The 23,509-nt window shown below is 33.6% G+C and overlaps 5 protein-coding genes across 8 annotated transcripts; 1 reads left to right on the top strand and 4 right to left on the bottom strand.

Moving 5' to 3' along the window:
* Window positions 1–961: 961 nt before the first annotated feature.
* Window positions 962–3,722, bottom strand: LOC124843315 (putative serine/threonine-protein kinase PBL26). Its single transcript, XM_088093520.1, has 7 exons — window positions 3,569–3,722; window positions 3,329–3,426; window positions 3,103–3,224; window positions 2,780–2,971; window positions 2,308–2,566; window positions 1,950–2,225; window positions 962–1,681 (listed from the first exon to the last, which is right to left on the bottom strand). The coding sequence occupies exons 1-7, from the start codon at window positions 3,720–3,722 to the stop codon at window positions 962–964; spliced, it is 1,821 nt and encodes a 606-aa protein (XP_087949646.1).
* A 2,441-nt stretch (window positions 3,723–6,163) lies between these two features.
* LOC124843327 (uncharacterized) lies at window positions 6,164–7,667 on the top strand. Its single transcript, XM_088093311.1, has one exon. The coding sequence runs from the start codon at window positions 6,210–6,212 to the stop codon at window positions 7,428–7,430; it is 1,221 nt and encodes a 406-aa protein (XP_087949437.1). The 5' UTR covers window positions 6,164–6,209; the 3' UTR covers window positions 7,431–7,667.
* Window positions 7,668–9,787: 2,120 nt separating this feature from the next.
* LOC124843320 (threonine synthase, chloroplastic-like) lies at window positions 9,788–11,719 on the bottom strand. The gene has a single exon (XM_047320045.2). It carries the CDS (start codon window positions 11,688–11,690, stop codon window positions 10,101–10,103), a length of 1,590 nt encoding a protein of 529 aa, XP_047176001.1. The 5' UTR covers window positions 11,691–11,719; the 3' UTR covers window positions 9,788–10,100.
* A 1,299-nt stretch (window positions 11,720–13,018) lies between these two features.
* LOC124843321 (PHD finger protein ALFIN-LIKE 5-like) lies at window positions 13,019–17,295 on the bottom strand. Its single transcript, XM_047320046.2, has 5 exons — window positions 17,059–17,295; window positions 16,526–16,558; window positions 15,477–15,705; window positions 14,684–14,822; window positions 13,019–13,593 (listed from the first exon to the last, which is right to left on the bottom strand). Exons 1-5 carry the CDS (start codon window positions 17,141–17,143, stop codon window positions 13,327–13,329), a joined length of 753 nt encoding a protein of 250 aa, XP_047176002.1. The 5' UTR covers window positions 17,144–17,295; the 3' UTR covers window positions 13,019–13,326.
* A 1,128-nt stretch (window positions 17,296–18,423) lies between these two features.
* LOC124843306 (nuclear transcription factor Y subunit A-3-like) lies at window positions 18,424–21,497 on the bottom strand. 4 transcript variants are annotated; one of them, XM_047320016.2, is made up of 6 exons: window positions 21,269–21,497; window positions 20,431–20,637; window positions 19,937–20,049; window positions 19,801–19,863; window positions 18,934–19,086; window positions 18,424–18,855 (listed from the first exon to the last, which is right to left on the bottom strand). In XM_047320016.2, exons 2-6 carry the CDS (start codon window positions 20,600–20,602, stop codon window positions 18,592–18,594), a joined length of 765 nt encoding a protein of 254 aa, XP_047175972.2. In that variant the 5' UTR covers window positions 20,603–20,637; window positions 21,269–21,497; the 3' UTR covers window positions 18,424–18,591. The 4 variants fall into 4 exon arrangements, with proteins under 4 accessions (XP_047175972.2, XP_087949547.1, XP_087949549.1 ...); XM_088093421.1 differs by having other exon boundaries at window positions 18,424–19,086; window positions 21,269–21,490; XM_088093423.1 differs by having other exon boundaries at window positions 18,424–19,086; window positions 20,431–20,632; window positions 21,269–21,490.
* Window positions 21,498–23,509: the final 2,012 nt, after the last annotated feature.

The raw sequence follows: 23,509 nt of genomic DNA, 5'->3' as shown, positions 1-23,509 counted from the left end.
ATATTGTTATATGTTCAAAAAGTTTTTCTCGTTAATATGATGATTTTTCTAGTCAAACATATTTTAAATATTTTTCTGTACTAATTTACCATTATTAATGCACTCATTAGTTAATATATTAATAATTCGTATAACTTATTTATCAACTTTTAACCAAATTATATCCACTAATTTCTTTCAGCTCAAAATATATGAAATTAAAACTTTTAAGTACTTTTTTATTTGAAAAATAGTTCCTCAAGGAATGGTGTGTAATAAAATATCATCATTTTAAAATATTAAAATATTATCTTTTAACTAATTTCTGAGATCGGTCATTTTTTATCTTTTTAAAAAAGTTTTATAGGATTATTTTCTATATTTTTATTTAATATTTATATAATTATAACTTTTTTAATATTTAACATTAATATATATATATATAGGTCATTTTCAATTTTACAAAACTAACTTAAATATTATACATTTATCTTATTTTTAAATGAATATTTTATTTTCAACACTATATAATGTTGGTTGTAATTACTTACACAATACGTTACTTAAAAACTATTATGTTTTAAGTGAAAAATTAATTATATATTTTTTTAATTTTATTGTAAAGTAAATATAAGACTATAAATCAATTTATTGCTTAACAATTCAAATTAGAATGACTTAAGGTAAGCATATTCCAATATAAATTAGTTTATAAAATAGTCTTTTATTTGCCAAATATGCAAACAAATACAAATAGTATATGTACATATACATATACATTCTTTTTCAAACGTGCTTTCTAAATGATTATAAGAGGCCTGGTTTCCACAAACAGAGTATAGCATTAGCATCCCATATATTGATCACAAACTTAGAGAGTTTATACATTGTTATTATGTTGTTATTTTTCAGTTTCCATTCATTTGCTTCCTGAATATACATTATACAAAATCATAGATAAATTTACACGAAATGGAAAGCTTTACACCATGATTTTATCTTTGGGAAATGTAATCACTACTCCTAAATTTGTAAGCCGACTCAACTCTGGCAAAATGACAGAAGCAAGATCTGGTCTATCTCGTTTTCTCATCTCACAACACTTCAAAGCCAACTTAGCAAATGACAAAGTGTCCTCAACAGGCCAATCCATGACATTAGGATCAAGAACCTCAGAAAATGTACCTTTTTCTATAGCCTCTTGAACAAAGTGAGCCACACCCATAGGAGGCTTTCCAGTTATAATTTGCAACAGCACTACACCCAGTGAGTAAATGTCTGATTTAACCCCCAATAGTCCTGTTTGCTGATATTCTGGATCAATGTAGCAAAATGTACCAGCTGCAGTTGTCTTATGGTATTGAGTGGTTTTGTCCGGTATAGCAGGTGGAACTAGCCTTGCCAAACCCACATCAGTGATCTTGCTACCATAGTTACAGTCCAACAAAATGTTTGCCGGTTTCAGGTCTCGGTGCACAATAGGCTCAGGCTTTGTCTGATGAAGGAAAAGAAGGCCTGTGGCAATTTCTGATGCTATTTTGAATCTAACTTTCCATGGAATTACTGGTGTGTTATCTTTCTGGAATAGACGATCTTCTAAACTTCCATTTTCCATGTACTCATACACAAGGCATCCATACTCCGGACATGCACCCAAAAGCTTAACCATGTTTGAATGTCTTATTGTGCTCAAAACACTAACCTGTCTCATGTACCAGAACAAACGATTACTTATAATGACCCATGTTGTCAAGTAAAGAGGACTCAAGATGTTACTTAGTTTTTCTTGGAAAAAAATATAAAAATTTATGATCTGATCATTTTTATCCTTGTATCATTTTTATCCTTGTATGTCAAATGAACGTAAAATTGTATTATATTTATCCTTGTATGTCAAATGAACGTAAAATTGTATTATATGTCAAATGAATGTAAAAACATCCTGTTATTTAAAGCGAAAACATGACAACCTCTTGTTGAAACTGCTTCTCCCCATGGGTTATGTCAGGTCTGAGAGCCTTGACAGCAACAACAATGTTATCAAGCACCCCTTTGAAAACAGGTCCATATGAACCTTCACCGATTTTCAGGGCATTGTTAAAGTAATTAGTTGCTACTTCGATTTCTCTAATGTTGTATCTTTTAAATAGAACTTTGTTTGGTGCAATTTCATTTGATGGTTTATTCCTCTCTTCTTCTTCATGCATGTCTCCCTCTTCTTGCCTTATATTTTCATGCTTCGTTGTCTGAATGAGAAACATTAATCATTAAAACTGTTTTGAGGATTATAATTAATAAAAATTATATATGATGCAAAATATCACCTACCGGAGGCTTTTTGGAAGATTTGCTCCTACAATTCGAATTAATGACTACATTTTGTTTTCCATGTGATGTCTCACTCGTTTGATGATCAAACAACCTTGAAGTGTCTTCTTTAAGGAAACTTTGATTGGATGAAGTTTGTAAAGAACTGGTTTCATCAGATAGTTTTGTAGAATCAGTCTCTCCATTGTTCTTGTGTGGTGTCATTGGAGATACCCCATCATTGTTTGAGCTTTGCCAAAATTTAATTTGGAGCGATCTTCTGTTTATACAATATAAAACATGTAACAACATTTAGCAAGCACAGAAACTTGTTCAAATAAGCACAGAAACATGTATAAACTTGCATCTATGTCTAGAATTTATATAAAATTAGTAAACTTGTATAAATTGATTTCACCTTCTAATATCATTTAGGATGTTCAAATCATTTTCTTCTTTAACCATCAAATTATAAACATTTTTGTGTTCAAACCTGTTTAAATCTTTGGACCGAAAACTTTCCCTGATGGCTTTTAGAGATTTTGATGGTGCGATACTAATATTCTGATGAGAATGACCTGCTGGTCGAATACTCTGCACTTTTCTTTTTGATATGATATGCACCATGCAAGATTGTGGCACAGATCTTAACAAGCCTGTTGGCACATCTACATCTTTAAATTTCCTGTACAATATAATTAGCAAGATTATTTGTTTGAAGAGATAAACCAGAAAATTCACAAAAAAAATAAAATATGCAGTTCTTTATGATTTCTGCAGAAACTTCTGTATGTGAGAGAGAAAGAGAATAATGACCTTAGAAGAGCGTTGGAACGAGAAGCACCAACGACAACATTGTTGATAGAATTCAGAATTATGTAATTAGTAAGCGCATTTACTACGTCAGTGTCTTGCAGAACTATCTCTTTAACTGCGACCTGAAATTTTCAGTGTTCATAATAAAAAAACTGATATAAGACATCTGCATTCATATTAAAACTAAAGATTTTCAAAGCTTCAAACTTGGTAATGAATTCAGCACCCTTTTTCGAGCACAAAATCCTCGAAAGGCAAGAAAAATCTGTTGCAATTCTTCTTCTGTTGGCGGACGACCTTGCTTAGGGAAAACTTCCAAATCATCTACGCAACCCAAAGAAAAAAAAATTAAAAATTCTATGCATGATAAATTACAAAAAATGATTCTATTTCTTGCAAGAATTTAAATGGTGTTCATAAAAAATACAATGCATTGGTGAAGCATGAGTTTGAGCAATGTACGTACTGTGATATAAGTTCTTAGTTCTGACGTGAAGGAGGGTGCAGGAAGAGTTGTTCTTGAAGAGATATTCCACAGCCCATTTGACTGCATGTTGGCTGTTCTGATCGCTATCAATGGCGATCAAGGTAGACTCTTCTTCTGCTGCATTTGAACCCATAATCATCAACAACGTTGGTTTCCCAAAAATCTATGACTGCAATAACCAATGTAGTTGTTATGTCATTCATTCATGTCTGAGGGGTTTTGAACCTTTTTATTATATTTTTAGCATGAATGCACCTTAATCCGGTTGTATCTTGAATGTAAACCCAACTTTAGCGTATTTACAATCAGGAAAAATACAAAAGTTGTTCATAACTGAATATATTAATATTTTAATTATATTTCTTTTATGCATACATATACTTTTGGTCTTTGAATTTATTTTTAATTTTATCTTTTAAATAATTTATTTGAAATTTAAAATAATTAATTTATTAATAACATATTTATTTTAAATTTTACCATTTTTATTTAATCGTTATTTCAACTTAATATTTTTTTTTACAAAATAAATAAAAGATTATAAAAATTATTAATATTCAATTTTATAATAACAATACATTTATTATTTTTTATTATTATAAGAAAATAAACACATTATTTACTATAATAATTGTAAAGTGAATTTTGTATTATATGGTATAATTTTTCTTATAACCATGTCTCACACACGTACTCTTTTTTATCAATCTTTACATTTTTAAGTAACAACAAAAACATAAATTACAACAATCAATAAATTATACTACTTTTCATACAATTAATAAGAAAAATCAGATTCAAATAATTTTAATTAAAATAATTTATTTATATTTAAAACATTATATTTTTTAATTTAATTTTTTCATTATTAATCACGTAATTGTTATTTTACTTTACATTTTTTTTATTTGTCTTTTCACTAATTTAGTTTAAAGAAAAATTAAATGACAATTTAATTACGAAATATAAAATTTTAAATATATAATAAAAAAATAAAAGTTAAATTAAAAATATTTAAATTTACCAAGAAATTTTAAACTTAAATAATTCTTTTAATTATTATCTTTCTAACAGCTATTGATCCTTTTAACATATAGTGAACAGCCACATTTTTCTTGATTATTTTAGTTTTATATTCAAAGTCAATTTTAACTATTAATGGAAGGATTCTTTCTTATACGTTGCTTTCCTTTTTCTTGGAAAAGAAGCATGTAAAAAAAAGTATGAAACTTAACAGTTTAATTTTCACTCCTCTTATCATAAAAATTCATCAACTATATATATTATTACATGTTGTATATTAGAATTAATGAGAGAAATGTATTTTGCCATAAACTATTTTTTCCTTAAAAACATATAGAAAAAAATAATTTGACTTTTAAATAATAAATTATCTAATCATAATAATTCATAATTTACCATTAATTAAGTGCGAAAATTAATAGACACTATATGCATTTGTTTCAATTTTTTTACTCAAATTCTAATCCTATAAATAGTTTATCCACCGACTATATTTTTTAAATTATGCATTGTAGATCTTTTAAATATAAAGGAAAATTCGAAGAATGTTCCTTGTACATAGGATCATAAACTAAAAGATAAAGTCAAATAATATGTCTAGAAAACATGTTTTGCACAAAACGTAACAAAGGCCAAAAAATTAAACATGCTTCATTAAGGTTCCTTTTAACGTAATTAATAAAACAACAAAAACAAAGCTATCCATTACACAACACGCTTTCCTTCAACATTATACAATGGAATCAAATAATGCCTTTTTTTAACAAAGAAATATAAGTAATCTAGTTTTAATATTTATTGATTTTATTTACTGAATTTTGTATCTAAATCACACCAGTTTTTATTTAATTATAAAAATTAATAATAACATATTTTATTAATCCTCTTCATCTTTTTCGTTACTTATCATATACATTATTATCTTCATCTTGGTGTATGCTAGAACATACGTAATGTTTTTTGCAAGTAAACTATCAAATTAATCTTAAAAATGAATATTATAAAATATTTAACTCCGAAAATTAGGAGTTAAATTGATTATCTTTCTAAATTGATTATCTTATAGTGTGTTGTCTTTTAAGAAAATCATAACTAATTTAACTTATTTTAATGTCTTTATGGAAGCCATGTTGTCAAGTAACACCAAGAGCTCCAATTTATTAATAGGAAAATGTAGGAAGTTGTAAAAACAAAGTTTAAAGAAAACATATGCAGCTAATTTGCAATGGTATTATTGATACAGAAGCAACGTGATTACGTGATATGGCATTATTTGAGTTAGTCCATTTTAATAGTCTTCAAGCATAATATAAAAATATTAATATAAATTTGACCAATTCGAAATGCACATGAAAAATTATTTACAACATTTTTTATTTGGCTGTATACACTGAATTGCAAATAATTTCTCATACATAACTAAGAAATTGCATGTATATAATATTTCACTAAATTCATATAATAAAATATGTCAAAAAAATGAAATAATTAATATAATAATAACAATAATAATCACGTATTTACGTCTATATATAAGCGAACAAAAAACAGAAAAGGCATTATCAAAACAAAGGAACTCACGTTAAGTGAAAACCAAATGGAAGCGGAAGAAGAAGAAGACGCGCCACCAAACTTCTGGACGGAGAACGGTAGCCACCGCCGCCTCCGTCGATCTTACTCGCTGTTTCTCAGCTCCGGTGCAGTTCTGATATGCGTTCTGGTGATTGCACTTGCATTCACGTTGGTCATAATTCCCACCATCTTTTCCACGTTGCACGCATTCCCTTACCATCTTTTCAAACCCAATTCCGTGAAGAAGAGTTGGGACTCCCTCAACTTTGTGCTTATCATCTTCGCTATTCTCTGCGCCTTCCTCAGCAGGAACAACGCCGACGAGAGTTTCTCCGACACTCCACACAAGTACGAGAAACCAAACCCTACAACAACGCCACGGTGGTACGAGGAAACAGATCGCACGTCCTACAAATCGTATAACAGGCTCAGGAGTTTCAACTCCTACCCGGATCTCCGCCAAGAGTCGCCGTGGCTAGCCTCCGACGAACGGTGGCGATTTTATGATGATACGCACGTTAACGGTTATTGTAGATTTGACTTGGAGGAAGAGAGCGTCGTGAAAGTGGTAGATAAAGAGGTTCCGCTGCTACCGGGGTCTCCACCACCAGTTCCGGCGGAGGAGAGGAGTGGGGAAAGTAAGAATAAGGGAACAAGTGCAACAACTAAAGAGTTGTTGACTTCTTCGACGGGAAAGAAGAAGAAGAAGAAGAAACAAAGACAAGGAAGCTTTGAAAATCTTAATCGCATTCGAAATTCTGAACCTCATTCACATCCTCGAGTTTCCTCAGTTTTTCACAATCTGTTTCCTTCTAAGAAAAGCAAGAGGAAGAAACTTGAGTCTGCTTCATCGTCGCATGTTTCATCATCCAAAACCGAACCAGTTCGTGGGAGTGTGGCCAGTTCCCTTAAATCAAACAAGAAAGAGACTTTCTTGAAGGAAAATGTGGCTGTTACTGGTAAGGAGTCACCTTTGATCCCTATACCTCCGCCTCCGCCGCCGCCGTTCAATATGCCGGCCTGGAAGTTCCGGGTGCAGGGTGACTTTGTTAGAATAAACAGCCTTAGTAGCTCGAGTAGTGGTTCCCCAGATTTAGAAGATGAAGTTGTGGAGTCAGCAAGAAGTGAAGATGGTGGAGAATCTGCAATCTTATTGTTCTACGATCCTAGCCCTGATGATGTTGACACCAAAGCTGATACTTTTATCGAAAGGTTCAGAGCTGGTTTGAAAGCTGGACCCAGTTGAATTTAAGGTGTAAAATTGATGGATGCTATGTCTTTATTCTTTAATTAGTTTATATTTTTGCTTTCTTTCTGAGAATTGTCATGAAGTGATGTTTTTTGTTTTACCATTTTTTAATGTATATTTAGTTCTGCATGTTGCGACTTTATCAAAGTAAAACACTTTCTTTGATACCATCTGCGGTGAAACAACACATCACCCTGCTCTGATTGGTTTGCTTAGCAAAAGGTTAACACAGTTAATAAGACAATGGTTCGTTTGAAAAAGCAGTGTCTCTGAGGAGTGAAAATAATTGAGTAAAATGCTGAATCCTTTCTTGTATTTTCTTGATTATTCACCATTCTTGTTTAAGATTTGTGCAGTTTCTTCAAAACATAGACTAGTCTTGGGTAAGTTGAGTGTAATACAAGGAAGTGTTTTACTCAATCTTACACGAAAAGTTCTATCCAATTTTCCTTTCGAAAAGATATGGAAACACCACTTGCTTTACTTTTTTGTATTTGTTATTTAGTTGTAATGAGTTTATAGTCGGAAAAAACAAGTAGTGAATTTTCTATTTGAAAAGAAATAAATGATAATTTAACATATACAATTTGTTTTCATTTGACATTAAAAAAATACAAAAATTTACTTTTTTTTATTACCATTTTACTCTTCTAGTATCAAAAGATGTAAATTGTGTCACCCTAAAAATCGGTACATTTATCAATGACAACAAAAATTACTTCTTTTGAGGGGACACCGAAGCAACGGGTAGAAAAGAAAACTTTTTGTTGTTGTGTTGTGAACTGATAGGTTGCAAGATAATCTATGTTCTTTCTTTTTGTGAAACCTTTTGCGTACAAATAAGCAACTATATAATGGGTGAATACTAGATGATGGAGCATCTTCCAAGACTAACCCATTTGATGTAACAGTTACTTGCCCAGAATTTAAATTCTTAAAAGTGGAGTTCAAGTCTAATTTTTAAATCTAATACAATCCAAAAGAAAAAGCATGCAAAACAAAGATTACACTATTTTATATATTATACTATACAATACATTCAGGTTTTTGCACCAAACTAGGCATATTTGCCTATAATATTACCAAAATGGACAAATTCAACCAAATTTACGAAAATGGGGAAGTCGTGAGGGGCCCAAACGACTTCAAATGAAGAAGTCGTGCCCCTCCTGCACGACTTCACACTGTTCATAGCAACAGTGTTGAAGTCGTGCACCCCAAAAACGACTTCTGGGTCCTGTAATCGATTACCATTTTTTGGTAATCGATTACACAATGTTGAAATCCTGACCCCTGCAAGACTGAAAATGGACGAGCGTTCACTGAAAATGGACGAGAGAACGCTCGTCCAGAAAGCTAAGAGGACGTTCGTCCATCTAGCTAAGTGGACGCTCGGCAGGAAAAGTGGACGCTCGTCCATTTTCAGTGAACGCTCGTCCATTTTCAGTCTTGCAGGGGTCAGGATTTCAACATTGTGTAATCGATTACCAAAAAATGGTAATCGATTACAGGACCCAGAAGTCGTTTTTGGGGTGCACGACTTTAACACTGTTGCTATGAACAGTGTGAAGTCGTGCAGGGGGGTCACGACTTCTTCATTTGAAGTTGTTTGGACCCCCCACGACTTCACTTTTAGTCAATTTTTGCCTACTTTGGTAATAAATACCACATTTTTGCCTACTTTGGTAACAAAGCCATACATTCAACACAGTTGAGATATACTACCATTTTACAGGTGGTTCTCCAAAGTAAAGCCCCGGTTGTTATCCAATGGAATTCAAAAAACTAAATTATGTTAATGGGCTAGCTAAAGGACGCGAATAATACAGTAATTCACGGTTTTATAGAATCAAGGCGTTCATAATAACTTGTGCAAGTTGTACTAAGAACATGCAATTCCAATTCGCCATTGCCTTTCTTGTCTTTTCTACAAAACAAGGACTTCAACTCAAATGCAAATTTGCAAGGGCCATTTTTCTGTTTTGATTTCAGTGGGACAACAGCAGTAAACTACAGTGCCACCATGAAAAGCAGAGGGAAGAGAAGATATCCAACACACTATATTTCATTCAACTTTTCTAATATGGCAGATGCAGTTGAAGGCGTTTAAAAGTCAAATTTCATACTATAAAATATTATACTAAATGGCTAAGGAAAGTTCATCTTGTGAAAAAAGCGCAAGATGAAGTATCTAAATTGACTACCATTTCAATGTGTGCGGCGGCTTCAATATAACATGTATGCTTAGTCCAACAATGCAGCTCTTTCCAGCCCTTTTTTCTTCCTGATTTAATTTCTTCTCACATACTGAACAGATACTTCGTATTACCCAACATAGCTTAATGCCAATAACATATCATGAAAGAAAACTGTTCTAATTATATAGGTTGGGACTATTTTCTTTGAGGGCTTGGCCTGTAAGAAACCAACAATAGACCTTCCTCCTCGTATCAATTCATTTTTCTACGGGAGCGAGCAATGACTCAACAAAGAAAAATCTACAACAAAAGCCCTAAGATTGCCCCAATATGGATGCTGCCACAATGCATAACAAAGCAAATTATTACAACACTCAGACCTAGCTTATAGAAAAGACAATTTAGTAGTGCCTAAAAGTAAATAAATACTAATGAGTAACTCAGGAGAAGCAAAACTTGCAAAGCCTACCTAATGAGCCTTACTCTGCAAATACGTCTTCAAAACATCCATAACAGACCCAAAATCGGCCTTCACTTCCTTGGGTGGGTTAGCATAGCGGCAAGCCATGTCCTTGATTTTCTTAGAGTGGTAATCAATCTTGGACTGAGTGAACTTCAAGCCATGAGCAGTGCTAACCACCACAGTCCTATCAGTGGCTTTGATAACCCCACTGTTCTTGAGCTTGAACAATGCCGTCAAAGCAACCCCAGTGTGGGGGCAAATAAACATCCCGGTGGAATCCGCCTGCATTGTAGCATCCATTAGCTCCTCCTCCGTCGCCTCCTCCACAATCCCATCACAACTCTTAATGGCATGAACAGCCCTATCAATGGAAACAGGATCACCAATCTGAATGGCAGAGGCAAAGGTCGTGGTGGGTATCACAGGCTTAAACTCCTTCCACCCAGACTTAAAGTACTTATACAAAGGATCGGCATTTGCAGCCTGAGCACAAACAAGCCTTGGGATCTTGTCCACAAGTCCAAGCTCTTGGCACATCTTAAACCCTTTGTAAAAGGCATAAATGTTGCCAAGATTCCCACCAGGCACAATGACCCAATCAGGAACCTGCCAATCAAACTGCTGCAGAATCTCAATGGCAGCAGTCTTCTGCCCCTCAAGCCTCAAACTGTTGAGGGAATTAGCCAAATAGATAGGCAACTCAGCAGTGACTTCTCGAATCAACTGCATGCACCCATCAAAATCAGTGTCGATACTCAACACAAAGGCGCCATTGGCAATGGGCTGAACAAGCTGGGCAAGAGAGATTCTATTAGCAGGCAAAAACACAATAGAAGGAATCCCTGCGGAAGCGCAATACGCGGACAGCGCTGCAGAGGTGTCGCCGGTGGAAGCGCAGCCGACACCAACGACGGGGCGGTTCATTTTTCTCAGGCGATTGACCTGACTAACGAGAACGGTCATGCCGAGATCCTTGAAACTGCCGGTGTGGCTTATTCCGCAGTGTTTGACCCATAAGTCGTTCATGCCGAGGAACTGTTTGCCGAAACGCTCGGCCCAGAAGAGGTTGGAGTTTCCCTCGAAGGCGGAGACGATGTCGTCGTCGTGGATCTCGGGGAGGACCCACTCCTTCTTGCTCCAGACGCCGGAGCCGTAGGGCCAGGTGGTCTTGCCGACGCGGGAGTCGAAGAGGGAGCGCCAGTACTCGCCGTCGAAGCGCTTGAGGGCGGCCATGTCGTGTTGGACGTCGAGAAGGCCGCCGGACTGGGACCGGTACACGATCTCATCTAGGGAATAGGACTCCGTCGAGGAGGGGTCGGCGTTGAAGGGCACGTACTTGGCGGAGAAGAGGTGGTGGTCGTGCGGCGCATTCACGCGGCGGGCCTCGTCGCGGATGTTCTCATCTGCGGGGCGGCGTTGCTTGGCGGCGGCGGGGGCGGGGGCGTTGTTCTGACTGATGGGGGACTGGGCTCGGATAACGAAGTGGGCCGCGGGCTTGGGAGAGGCCCGTTTAGAGGTTTGGAGAGAGAAAGGGAGAGACTGAAAGAGAGATGTGGAAGCCATGGATTGATTTGGAGTGAGATTCCACCAATGCATCTCATCATGCTTCCTCCTTTTATATTACTCCTTCCCACCCACCTTCAGATCTATGTACATAATAAAATACTATTTCATTACAAAATAATACTATTTTTTATCTTATTATAATAATTATTCACCTCTATTTTCCTTTTTAAAATTAAAATTATACTTTTAAAACTCTTTTTTTCATACACAACCATTCACAATTTTTTTTAACAAATGAAGTATTGCCTTTATGGGGATGTTAATGATGATGGCTTGTCATATTCTCATGGAACGTGGTTTTTGTGGAATTATTAACTCCCTGTGGTATATATAAATCTCACTTAAAATACTATAGATAATTTTTATTATCTTCTCATTAATTTACTTTTCTTCCTTTCATTGACAAGAAACAACTATCATGAAATTCAAAAACTACAAATACAATTTCATAACATAAACACATATATTGATTGTATTTATTAATTTATTTTTCTTCCTTTCATCAAGAAACAACTATCGTAACGTATGTTAATTGTATTGATAGAATATCTCACAAGGGTGAAGATATGAGAAGGAGAAAAGATATTTTTCTCACATCAAACAATAACATGGGAAAGTTTGATAAAGAAGACGAGATTTTGAGAAACTAAATCATGTAATAAGAGAACATTTGATTCATCTACTAAGATACAAATATTACTTGTAGTGATGCTGAACAAGGAAAAAGTTAAGTTGCAAACAAGAGAGACTCGAACTCTTTAAAGTATATTATATGATTAATAGGTGACAATGTTGGGAGTCAACAAGCCACTGATCATGTTTTAACACATAACTGAGAGAAGATATCTTTCCTTTTCATATCTTCCACCCATTTGCCTGTTATTAACAACCCCTCTACTAAAAAGACAAAAAAAAGAGTCAATAAAGTAATATTAACAACCCATTCAACATCATAAATTGTATTTAGAAATTTTTAAGGTGAACTTCTTATTGTAGTAGTTTTTATCTTTTTACGAAATTATACAAGAAATATGGTTTGTTTCAAGGTTTAGCAAATGCCATTAATACGTTCATTGAGATTTTAGCTTTTCTTTGAATCAACTTGTCCTAGAGTTCATCCATCCTTTTCCTATCCACATTCCAAAATTGGTCATTTAAAAATTAATTTAAAATATCAGTTGTTATTCAGGGAAGTGAATTATCGGACAGTGTTTTGTTTAGATTTGAGTATTCTGTGTTCAAGGCACCTATTATCCACAACAATCTGGTTTGGTGCTTTTAATAAAATTCTGGCTTTCATATGATTAGAAGCACCATACTTGTAAACGTTGCTCTTCCCCTCAAACAATCGAAAGAACTGAAAATTAACATGTTAAAATGCCATCCATTCATTTGGTGCAAATGTTGTAGCACTTCAATTTCCTTAATATTTAAGGTGGCCAGGAGATTAAGGTTTCAACCCCATTCATATGAAGCTTATGCCAACGTGAATTCATAGCTAGGGCAAGGCTTAGGAAAAGACAACTTTCCCAAGACAATCACAAAAGACAAAAAATCTACATGTGTGTCAAACAGAAAAACTATCCATCAACTACATCTAGAAAGAAACACATATTAACCAGATTAGTAAAGGCTCGAACAAAGTTTGTCCATAACGGAAACTTGATTAGCGAGCTCTCTTGTTACTGCACGATGGACACTTGTATTGCTTGATGTGCTCTGCCCTAGCAGGGGTTATCTTCACGCATTTGCCATGGAACCACTTCTCGCAGATGTCACAGCAAATCCAGAACTCATCAGTGCCATAATTCTCACCACATGCCCCACACAAGGTCTCTCCATGTTCATCTTCATCTTGCTCTTCTAGTCCTTCATCCTCATCTTTTGGTTGTAACAAGGCCTTTGACTGTCTGCCCTGGGTTTCGGGAACCCGCTGCTCCACCAGCCAACAATTACATAAGAACACAAATTATCTGAGTAAAGGAGAACCACAGACTAGATGACACTAGCCATACAAGTCAGCTATTCTCAAACTCCTCCCACATACATTTGCACGAACATCTATACAGAACCCAGTGAATGCTCCATTAACAGTCATTGATGCACTCTAAGAACATGAGATGCCGCTATCAATAAATGTCCACATTCTAATGCTCTTATACACTGAATTAAAAAGATAACAACGGAAAACCATGATATAACATATTAGGATCCCTCATGATCTTTTTATCTCACCATCTCTCTGAAGTATTTATCCTACTCCATTGTTCATTCGAATGTGAGGTCAAAACTAATACAAAATATGCAAAGCTAAGGATAAATTTCTTAACAAATTGTAACACCTCAGTCTTTTAAAACAGCTATTTATTGAATGGAAGATTATGAGAAGTTATACTGTTTTGGGTGACAGGGTCTAGCATGAGGAAGAACTCTTTTACTTCTTCATCTAAACAATTGTCTCCTTTTCACTCAAAGCAATCAATTAAACTAAATTGCTTTTCTATTCTTCCTTTTTTTCTTTTCCAATTCAGTGCCAGCCAGTTTAAATCATCACAGTTAATACGAAACGTTTCCACCTTGAAATGCCTAAGGCAAGGAACTGAAATGTAAGCTGTAACAACCCTTATTTCGAGCTTTTTTGAAGTTTATCCTAATGTTTTGATTTCTAGGTCTCAATATCAATTTTCATCTTAGCACATGGACCATGTCAAACCAATTTTCTATTATTTCCATTTGAAAACAAAATGTGCATCCAAAAGTCTCACATCGCACTTAAGAATCAATGTCAATAGTAAAATTTATAAACACCTTCCTCTCTTAATTGACGAGACATTTTTTAAGGACAGACTTCATAGAAGCACTGAGCTTCAAAACACAGTATCTTGAAAGGTTATCAACTTTAGCAATGTTATCTTAAAAGACCTGCGATCAAAACATTGACACTACTTGTGGGAAAAAAAGGAGAGTTCCAGACAACTACTTTACATGTCATGTCTAGATTTGAGGAGAAAAATATTGTTTACCACTTTAGAGTTAGACTTAGATTTGTTTCCATTGTTGTTCGAAACTGAAGACTTCTCTTTAACTGGCTTCTTTGCTCCACCACCAGTAACAACTTCAAATATTGTTGGTAGTTCATTGATCATACTGAATAGTCGTTTCCTACATAACAAATGCCAAATCATGAGTACATCGATGCATGGAGGAAACATATTCAGATTACCAACTATCAAGAGCAAATACACAGCCTACTAAGCGATGACAGAAAGAACATTCATTTAGGTGTCAGATAGGAAGCCCACTACGGATATTCCATTCACATGAAACTAATATAAAAACTCTGCTCCTACTTTTTCTCCTTGCATCATCTTAAGTCAGTAAACAGTAGTCACAACACTGTTATTCCTTTTTCTCTCTCTCTTCCTCTTCAACATGTTTTTCTCAAAGAAAAAGGCAAAATGTGTTATTATATTCTTCAACATCTTTGCCCTTGTCCATGGTGGGCAACTGCTTCTACAATAATTAGTCAGCAACAAAATTATAAATAAACTGAGATAAAAACAGTGATGCAGCCAAATAACTATCAAAAGGAGAAAAATGTTCATACTAAACAAGAGGTAAACTTGTAGTCAGCAAAGAGGGTGGTGAAAGAAAAAACATAAGTTAAAAAATTCCACAGGAACTTGACTGAACCAAGATAAATAAAAAAAGGTTGACCTAAATTGCTTCCTTAGTTCCCTTATTTTCAAGGTCATGTCGAACCAAATCCTTTACAAGTTGACATGAGATATGAGATATGCTCCGAGTAAGATATACCTGTCAGTTTTATCAAATCCAAATCTGGCTCCAAAATAAAAGGCAAGGGCAAGCAACCATGTATCACTATGAACAGCAACTAAAGATAGCCAATCTTTTTCCTGCATGCCATCCCTAGCAAAGTTAATGCCCAGGACAGGCTCAGGAAGCTCTGGAGGAACTTCTTCTACAGGTAAATTTACTTCCCACTGCTCACTGGGTAATCCATATAAGCACAGATTCTCCTTCTCTGAAAGAATAAAAATAAAGGATATAAAAACAAATTCATACACAGATAAACTAGCAACAAAGGAAAGACATTTCATATGGATAAAACGACTGGTAATTCTACCTTTACAGCATACTTTTATTTGAAGCTAGAATAACTCCATAACATCTTTACTCCCGAAAAAAATTTACTGCCAAGAGGTTTTTAAGAAGTATCAAGCATTTCATGTCATCCTAGCTCTGCAGCTAGGGTAATAATACAATAATATCTCTAGGGGAGAATGATACTTGGGATTACAAAATAGTACATTCCCCACAACTATGTAACTTTGTAAGGTCGTAACCAATCACAAACCGTATGGGGAAAGCCCGAACCATACCAAACCTAGTGACCTACTGTCATTCCACAAGTGTCTATCATATATCCAAAGTCTATGCAATATATTTTAATCATAGAAGGAAATGAGTACCGCAATATAATTTACAGCTACATTAGCTAATGATTACAAAGAAGGCAGTTGAAAAAAAAAATAAAAAAATAGGCGTTCGAAGCTTACAGTCAGATGATAGAGAACAATAAATTGTCATCATCAATTGAAATAAATACATGACCAAGTCACCACAAAAATAAAAGCTACCCATATTGAATTGACTTCCCTTTATAGCAAGAGCCTCAAGATGGGTACGGTGAAAATCAAACACTAGACCAAGAAAAACAGTCATGCTCGAATATCGAGCTAATTTCAGTACATGTACTAGAAAAGCAATAGCATCAGGAAAATTCAAGAGCCAGTAACTGCAAACCGCTAGAAAAACAATTCAAACCTAAAATCAGGGTTTACCAGGATCACATTGACTGTAGAAATCTTCAACATCTGCAACAGCACAAACAGGCCAGAAATATTAAACAAGTATGAGGAAAAAAAATCAAAATCCTTCATACATTGAAACATAAAATTAAAAAACAAAAAAAAAGATTAAAATCCGTCACGTGCGACTCATCAAACTGAAATTCCCTGAAGGTATAGAAATGCGAAAGAAAGGATTCAATTCATTCAATACAAGAAACAGGTCTCACGTTCGGTTTCCGTCTAAACCACAACAAACTGAATGTCGTAACGGAACAGTAACTGGTCGCAGGTTAACATGTCATTCACAACGGAAAATGAAAAAAATAAATAAACCGCTACAGTAGATCAGTGAACAATCCCCTGCCGTGATTCGTGATTTATGATTATTATTATTATTTTTCTGGTTCCATAACTCATTAACCAATCATGAAAAAAAAGGAATAGGTATTTCCGAAAAACAGTGGTAGATAAGTAATTTAACGGTGCATGGAATTTAAAATCGAAAAGCACATTAGTTACGTTACCGGTGGTGAGGGCTTTTATGATGCCTGCTCGTCGGCCCTTGAAATCCTCGAATATGTCTTCCACGGAGCGACTTCGCGCTTCCATTCTCAGAGAACGTGAAAACGAGGTCGTTTAGGGTCTCACCACACTGCACACACGCAACTTTGTTCACAACAAAATTCAGAGAGAGAAGAGAGAATAGGAAAAACGCAATCGCAGGGTATTATGGTATGTGCTGCGTTTGAGTATAGTGTAGTGAAATTTATTTCATTTGCATGATGAACAATGAATCCTCCTCCTTCAATTCTCTGTGCTCGCATCCACCTTAATTAAGTTACAACCTCACTGCTTCCACGCTTATCGATCGTCGATTTTGATTTTGATTTTGATTTTGATTTTCCATATTTTATTCCGTACATTTATATGCAATGATTCAATCGTGTGGGACCCACCGGTCACGCAATTTGCATCCATCTCTTCTTTTTCAACTGTCGTCTTATCTTAATAAATATATGGATAAATATTTTGAAAAATGTTTTCTTTAAATAATAATTTAAAAAAAATTCTAAGGATAAAATAATTAAATAAATATATAAAAACACACATTATTATAATAGAATAAGTTTAATCATAATTTTTTTTCTCTTAAAAACTTCAAATTTTATCCAAATATATATTAAATTTCTGCCCCTTTTTCTTCGGTTTTATCCAAGTTTCTAAATTTAATATTTATTTACATTTTAATATTTTCATGTACGGATCTCATTTTTTTAAGATGCCCGTAAGACAAAAATGGTGATTAAAGACAGTGGTATTTTAGAAGAGAAGAGAAAAAGACCAAAAATTCCAATGACATTGAATTAAAGACAATGATATTTTAATATCAAAAAAATTATTATATTTATTTATAATATCCTTTATTATTTTTTACTTTCTCTTTTAAAAAGAATAACTATTTTACTCCAATCAAGTGAGTGTTTTTTCCTCGAATTAATGGTTGGCATGCTATTATTAAGATCTTCGTAGCACGCAGAAGTTGTTCTGTCTTTACTTTTATAACACCTTTCATACGGCAACTGCAATGGTGACTACTGTTCCAATAAACAACATTATCCACCCAAATATCTATGGTAAGGATAATGATTGGCATATTAAAAAATATATTTTTTTTTTACACATATTTTTTTAATATTTTAATGTATTATTTTTTATTAGTTTATTATTTATTTGTATGTGCTGTATTAAAATGATGTACAAAATAAAATAAAATAGTTTTAATATATCATTGGCCATAGAAAATATCGCAAGTATAAGATGTGTCAATGGTTACAGAATTGGAGAAACCAAACATCAGAAGCCACGTAAACGAATTTCAACAAGACATGTTGCAGCATAGAAAAACACTGTTATTGACAAATCAGTTCAAAACAACTTTAACAGGTCCATGTCAGTGTCGAGAGAAATCAAAACAAACAATAATAAACAGCAACAGTGTAATGAATATGAGCCAAGGATGACTTCCCAATGGAACACAAGCAGACTGGTTTAGCCATTCACGTGTAGACAAATAGAGGCTGCTGATGAGTGGTGCCACCACCCTTATCAGATGTATAATTCTGCATATTTCTTGCAGCAGTGTTAGATGCATATGTTGCATTATCACCATCTCTGTAGTTTTCTATTTTATGCATGTTAGATTCTGCAGTATTTCCACGAGTACGAGTTGATTGTTGAAGCTTTTTAGTGTTGAGAAAGCGTCCACCAGCACCTCTTGCTCTATTCACTGCATGTAGATGGCGGGACTCGTGAAGATAAGGCTGCATGGCAACAGTGTTATTAACTTTGTTTAGCAGAAATTGTGGAGAAAAAAACATGGACATAGACATGTTTAGTACTTTTCGATCCTTGATGGGTTTGTTTTGTACTTCAAGTTTTGCTCGATACAGTCTTCTTCTCAGAATAGCATGGTACTGCTTTGAATTCACATATATGGGTTCTTCTTTAATGTCCAGTTGCAGAGGAATTCTAATAGGAGCAGCTTCCACTGGCTGAACATTAGGAATCTCATCAGTGTTTTTCAGAATTGGTCTTCATGCTGCTACAACTTTCATGGTTTTGTTGTGCAAGGTAATTAAACAATTTAGAGAACTAAAACAGTAAGAAACATGACTCTGAAAAGAGGATGCAGAGAAATATAGGTAAAACAGTGAATTTTAGTATCAGGAAAGTTTATCACATCTCATCTCCAATTGCGAAGGCCAACAAGAATATTCTTGTAAAGATTGTATCTTCAATTGTTCAAAAGCTATAATAAAGAAAACCTTGGTGTTCTGGTGTTCAAGATAAGACATAAATTCCCCAGCATAAATTATAATTTTGATAAATAATGCAAAGAGGAAAAAACGAGATGCAAAGGAAAGATGAGGAACTTTTTAAACAGAGATACTATGAGCAATGAGAATATGCCATGCCGGTGAATAATCCGCAGCACAACAAACCTTAAAAATAATTAAACCATGGATTACTGCTGAAAAGAATCTTAAGGTTGTAAGAAATTGGAAAAACAGTGGATATAGTGTTGAACTCTTGAATGTTCCGTTTAGAAGAACCACATTAAGTTATAAACAGGATTTTCCACTGCAACGTTTAACATTCATGTGAAATTTTGTTTGATCAGAATGCAGTCCAAATTAAAGGGAGCCTGCATACCACGTTAATAGTAATGAAAATACATGAATAATGTGTACTGAAGTACTAATTACCATAGACTGTGGAACATATGAAGAAGCCATAAGGTTGCTATAGCCTGGATCAGCATAGTGAGCCTGAAACACAAATTTTAGGAAAACATATGCATATATCTTCCATCCAGAAGAACTTGAGAATATATCTACTTACAAGTGTTTGGCTGTGATCCAGTAGTGGAGGAGGGAAGGTGAAATCATGATTCTGCATAAATGACCTGTGCTGAGGTGTTGAACCAGTAGAACTATGCTGAACAGACATTTCACCTATCATCCAAAGCAGAGAAAATACTCATCAATATGGTATATGAAGTAGCATGCCAGGGAATTTGACAAGAATTTTCTGATGCCGAATAAGCTATCTAAGACAATTTCCAACTTTGGAAGAAAATCTTATATCATATGTGTGAATGAAACTTTTATCCAATAGCCAATGCTGAGTGAGGATTTAATGCAACATAGGATCACATCACATCACTGTCATATACCTGCAGTGCTCCATTTCGTTTCTATTGCGAAACAGTGTACTGCTACAGTTTCACGGCCAGAAATACATACCGCAATAGCAGAAAGAAATGACAGAACCCCAGTTGATAAGTACACAAGTATTCAGAATTGTACAAAAAGACAGGGTTTAAATCCAATTACCGGATTGTGCTGAACCAAGTCTGGTAGAAGATTGACCCGAATGAATCGAAGATGAATCCTGTTCTTGGAATTGAAAGCTCAACGTTTTGCTCCTGTGGCATTGTTGTGGCAGAAAATCCACTTTTAAGCTCAAACTTCGGGATTCTGAAGTCCCCCATGATGAACAATTCATTGTTTTCTGACCTCTTGGAACACTAATCCACTTGACTTCATAGAGAAAACAAAGAGATAAATAGAACTGAGAAAATAAGCCTATAAACTCCTCTTGAGAGTTCCAAATAAAGTAAGTATATCAAACTCCAATGAAACATGCCAATTTTACAGCTCCCTATAAACCCTGTGAGCATCTGTGGTTCAGAAAATACACTCTAGCTTGTGGATTGGGAAAAGAGATTGTGGAAGAAAACCCCATAAAAGGTAATCAGAGGAACAATTTTAGCAGTTCAACTCTTGGATCAACTTATCCTTCGTCAACCATGATATCTAAATTGCCTTACAGAAAACAACAAGCAGCTTTACTAGACATAGAGAAAATGATCTGTGCTGAAGAACTATTTGTACTCTCCAATTCAATCAACAACAGCTACAACTTACAAACCTATCACCTCAAGCAAACATAAGATTCCAATTTTTGGAGTGCATGAACAAAAGACAATTTATCAACCACCTAGTCTCCTGCAAAACTAAGAAAATCCACTATCTATCTAAGATTTGTTCCATCATCCTAAGCTTCAAGAACGACCCTTTCACTGATTCAAGGCATGTCATGAAATTACAAATTAAAGAAGAAAGAAAGCAAAGATAAGTTGAAAAGGAAAAAACAACAAGAGAGAGAGACCTTGGAAATTGGCTGAATTGGAGAGGAATCAGAAGGTGTGCATGTCTTGTGGGTTGAAAGTTTGTAAGCTAAGAAGAGACTCTGAGTCACACATCACACTTGAAGGAGTGCATCATTGTTTTAGTCTTTTTGGTCTCTTGGCTTTGGTGCTAAGAAATTCTTGACCCTTAAAAGTGGCTTCTACTGAGTCTTATAAACAGTGACTGTTGCATTAACACACACCAACTACACTCATCTGTTACCTGCCCAACTTACCATGTTAAAGAGAAAATAAGAAAGACAACATTTTTCAAAATGAGAATCTAAGTTTCAAAATATCTTTGAATTAAAAATGATTTATGGTGATGCATTCCATTCTTGTCGTTTTGCTGTCCCTACTGATATTCCTTGTTGTCTGGTTTTAAAAAAATGAAATAAGAATTTTGTAATGGGGCATGGCATCGCACTCTTTCATCATCATGCTTCCTCCTGCTATCATATGCTTTTCTTATTACATCTTCAATGCCTCCAATTTTTCAACCTCAGTTCTGTGCTGCCAAACCCCATTAATGTACTTTTTTTTATCATTTCTTCTGCTTATTTAATTCTTGCAAGTTAATAATTACACAGCTTGATTTGTATTAAATCTGCAGAAGACAACTATTTTCTTTCGTTAACTCACCAAAAGAAGAGCACTGTTATTTCAGTATTACATTCAAAAACCTCAAATGTGAGGGCCAAGAGAGATAGAAAAAAAAAGAGAAGAATGTCATTGTACAAATGATTATGTGAGTTGTTGTATGAATAATTTCTTATATTATTAATTAATTAATTAAAAATCATACAATTAATTTTTTTTAATGTGATTAGGGTAATAAGTTTGTAATTAGAATATAATGTTAAAATTGGTTACACTTTTAGTTTATTTAAATTAAATTCATAAGGTAATGTTAATATCAATTTGATTTAAATGTACTTAGCTTGAAAAAGCTTTTATTATATTAATTAATTACTCTAAATGTTGTAGACAACATTTTGATTTAATGGACTAATAGTGTAAAATAAATTTACGAATATTCGTGCAAATTAAATCTAATAATAACAATAACAATAATAATAATAAAATATTTATAATAGTTTTTAAACACCTTAGAATGGCAGTATCTGATTGAAAAGGAAAATATTTACTATATTTATGTTTTAATCTAAAAAATTGTTGTTTCCTTTTTAATTAAATTTTATAATATTTAATTTATTAACAATCATTTTATAGAATGGTATCAACAAAATCATAGTGTTCCCATAAAAAAAGAAAAACAAGCATAATGATAATGATGTAAGATTCTGAGTATGAATTCAAAGAAGTTGATAATAATTGAACAAAGATATATCCAACATAATAGTTAGTATTTATTTATTTGCTAAATTTATTGTTTTGAAAAATTTACACTTATTATCTATAAAAAAATATATTAGACGTAATTCTGTTTTTCAAAAAGAAAGAAAGTGTTCTCAGTTAATTACCATGTAAGGAACTAAAGACGAGTAGGAAATAAAATAGGTTAATTTATTTTTGAGAATTTATAAGTAAACCTTATATTATTTAAATAATAAAGTATATATTTGATCCTATTTTTCACCGTATATTTTATTTTAGGTTAATATATTAAAATTGGGTATTGTACAAAGTAATTTTTTTTATATATAATTCAAATTCAAATCCATAAAAATATATGCTTTGAAATAAATTATATTTTTTAACTTGCATTAAATAATGTAAACTGTAATGTTTTTTTTCAAACAAATATTAAACCTTAATTTAAAAATCTATTAGCTATTATATTATAGCACTAAAATATAGTTTATATTCTTTAAAACATTTATTTACAGCAAGTTTAAATTGTCCATAAACATTCTTCAAAGTGGATTCGGAAACATGTCATTAAATGAGACTGAGCTTAACAAAAAGCAGAGTTTATTTTCGAACACAGTTCCTTTATATTATTTGTTAAGAACTAAAGGTTTGCTTTATCCAAAAATTGAAATTACTATTATACAATTCGGACTTGTATTCTTGGAGAAAAAAATTGCGTTACATGGCTCTTTGAATATATCAGTTTACCAATTCTACCTCATACTCTTGTTAGAAATTTATATCAACTAAGTCAAATTTAAAATACATAAATGAAGTCAAATTTAAAATATATAAATGAGTACATAAATGAAGTCAAATTTAAAATATATAAATGAGTACGTAGATTT

This window comes from Vigna umbellata, chromosome 6 (genome assembly GCF_029865625.1).
Source record: "Vigna umbellata cultivar VRB3 chromosome 6, Vumbellata_1.0, whole genome shotgun sequence".
NCBI lineage: Eukaryota > Viridiplantae > Streptophyta > Magnoliopsida > Fabales > Fabaceae > Vigna > Vigna umbellata.
Note: the sequence above shows the minus strand (reverse complement) of the source record. Positions and strands in the feature narration are given on the sequence as shown.